The sequence below is a fragment of the Anopheles cruzii genome, unplaced genomic scaffold (assembly GCF_943734635.1).
Source record: "Anopheles cruzii unplaced genomic scaffold, idAnoCruzAS_RS32_06 scaffold02846_ctg1, whole genome shotgun sequence".
NCBI classification, from domain to species: Eukaryota; Metazoa; Arthropoda; class Insecta; order Diptera; family Culicidae; genus Anopheles; species Anopheles cruzii.
In genome coordinates this window covers 1,307-2,722 of record NW_026456431.1, presented here as the reverse complement: position 1 = coordinate 2,722, position 1,416 = coordinate 1,307, and the positions used below count along the sequence as shown (strand labels likewise).

General features: G+C 46.3%; 1 protein-coding gene across 1 annotated transcript; it reads right to left on the bottom strand.

The window, feature by feature from the left end:
- Nucleotides 1–527: 527 nt before the first annotated feature.
- LOC128276888 (baculoviral IAP repeat-containing protein 7-B-like) lies at nt 528–933 on the bottom strand (the record flags this gene model as incomplete). The annotated part of the gene is made up of 2 exons (XM_053015345.1): nt 528–616; nt 681–933. Coding segments are annotated over 2 exons (342 nt in total), but the record flags the coding sequence as incomplete, so codon positions are not given.
- Nucleotides 934–1,416: the final 483 nt, after the last annotated feature.

Genomic DNA, 1,416 nt, shown 5'->3' with positions numbered 1-1,416 from the left:
ACGAAGATCAAACAATTTAGCTTGAAACCATGTTTATACAAAAAACGCTAAACACCGAAGGCTTTGTAACCGAGACCGATCAATAAACGCTATGCCAAACACACAATCGCTGTTAAAACAATGCGCAAGAACAACAAAACGAGATTTAACACGTACAATATCGCTCAGCAGCTTTATTTTAGCTAAAGCAATTCATATCGAATACAGAATTCGGCATTCCCGAAGTAAAGTGTTCAATAGTGTTCAATCTCTCTTTCCTTTTCAATTTGTTCAGTACTTGCGCTCTTCTAATTCTAAGATATCACGTTGACACACGTTTCGTCCGCTTGTGTTTAAAAAAAACCAGTTCGCTTATACTAAAGTGACATTTACAAAACGCCACGGTTGATATCCCACGTGGTTGGGGATATCGAACTACAGGGGCAAAAATGTGGCCTTGTGCTCGGAGAATCCCAAATACTTGGCTCGAGAAGTCCTGAGCGCTGCGAGCGACCCCCATTTGAGGGTCGCATCAGGAGTGTTTTGTTTTACAGCAGGATCGCTCGGACTCTTCCCTTAATCTTAGCCCGGCACATGGGGCAGGAAAGCATGACCAATGCACACTGGACGCAGGACACTGGGGAAGATAAAAAGTGGATTAAAGACAACCATGAAACAAACAGACGGTCGGTTAAACTCACCCAAATGTCCGCAGGGAGTGAAAACTACACGCACTTCCTCAGACATGCAGATCTTGCACTCTCGTTCATCCTTCAGGCGTTTGTAATCTGCCAGCAGTCGCTGGGCCGCCTCTTCAGTGAGCGTGTTTGGCCCGTTCGGCTCAGGTACTTCGGGTCGCTTCTTGGGTTCACAATCAGTTGCGGCACGCAACGAACCGTCAGCAGCAGAGTTGGCGCATTCTTTCGTAGAGCCTGCTCTCTCTTGCTGCTGTTCCTGTCGGCAAGGGAGATCCATTGACTCGGATCGACGGTCCATCCACGACGAGGTGGACGGTTCGATGTTCGTGTTGATCCTCTAGTATCGCCTCGACAAGTTGCTGGGAGTTTAGATACGGCTCTCCGGTGGTGTGCAGCTTACGCAAGTTAGAGTTTCCTACTCCCAGTTAGCGGAAAACTCAAATCTAATATAACGTTTGATCGTTTCAAACATAAGTACAAGACTGATTTATTTCTATCTGTACAGGAGCTTATATACTTCCTTATTTCTACCTAACTTATCTCTTAAGGTTACCCTATCTTCTGCTATCCTAGCCTGAGACATTTGAAGGCTGGGTAATGTATTTGTTGGGATGATCTGCTTATTATGGTCGGTTATGACGGAGGTCCTGCTGGATGTACCCTAATGTGCTTGTTGTGCCGGTGTACCCTTAACGGAGGTCCTTCTCGAATGATCTGCTTGCCGGTGTACCCCTAACGG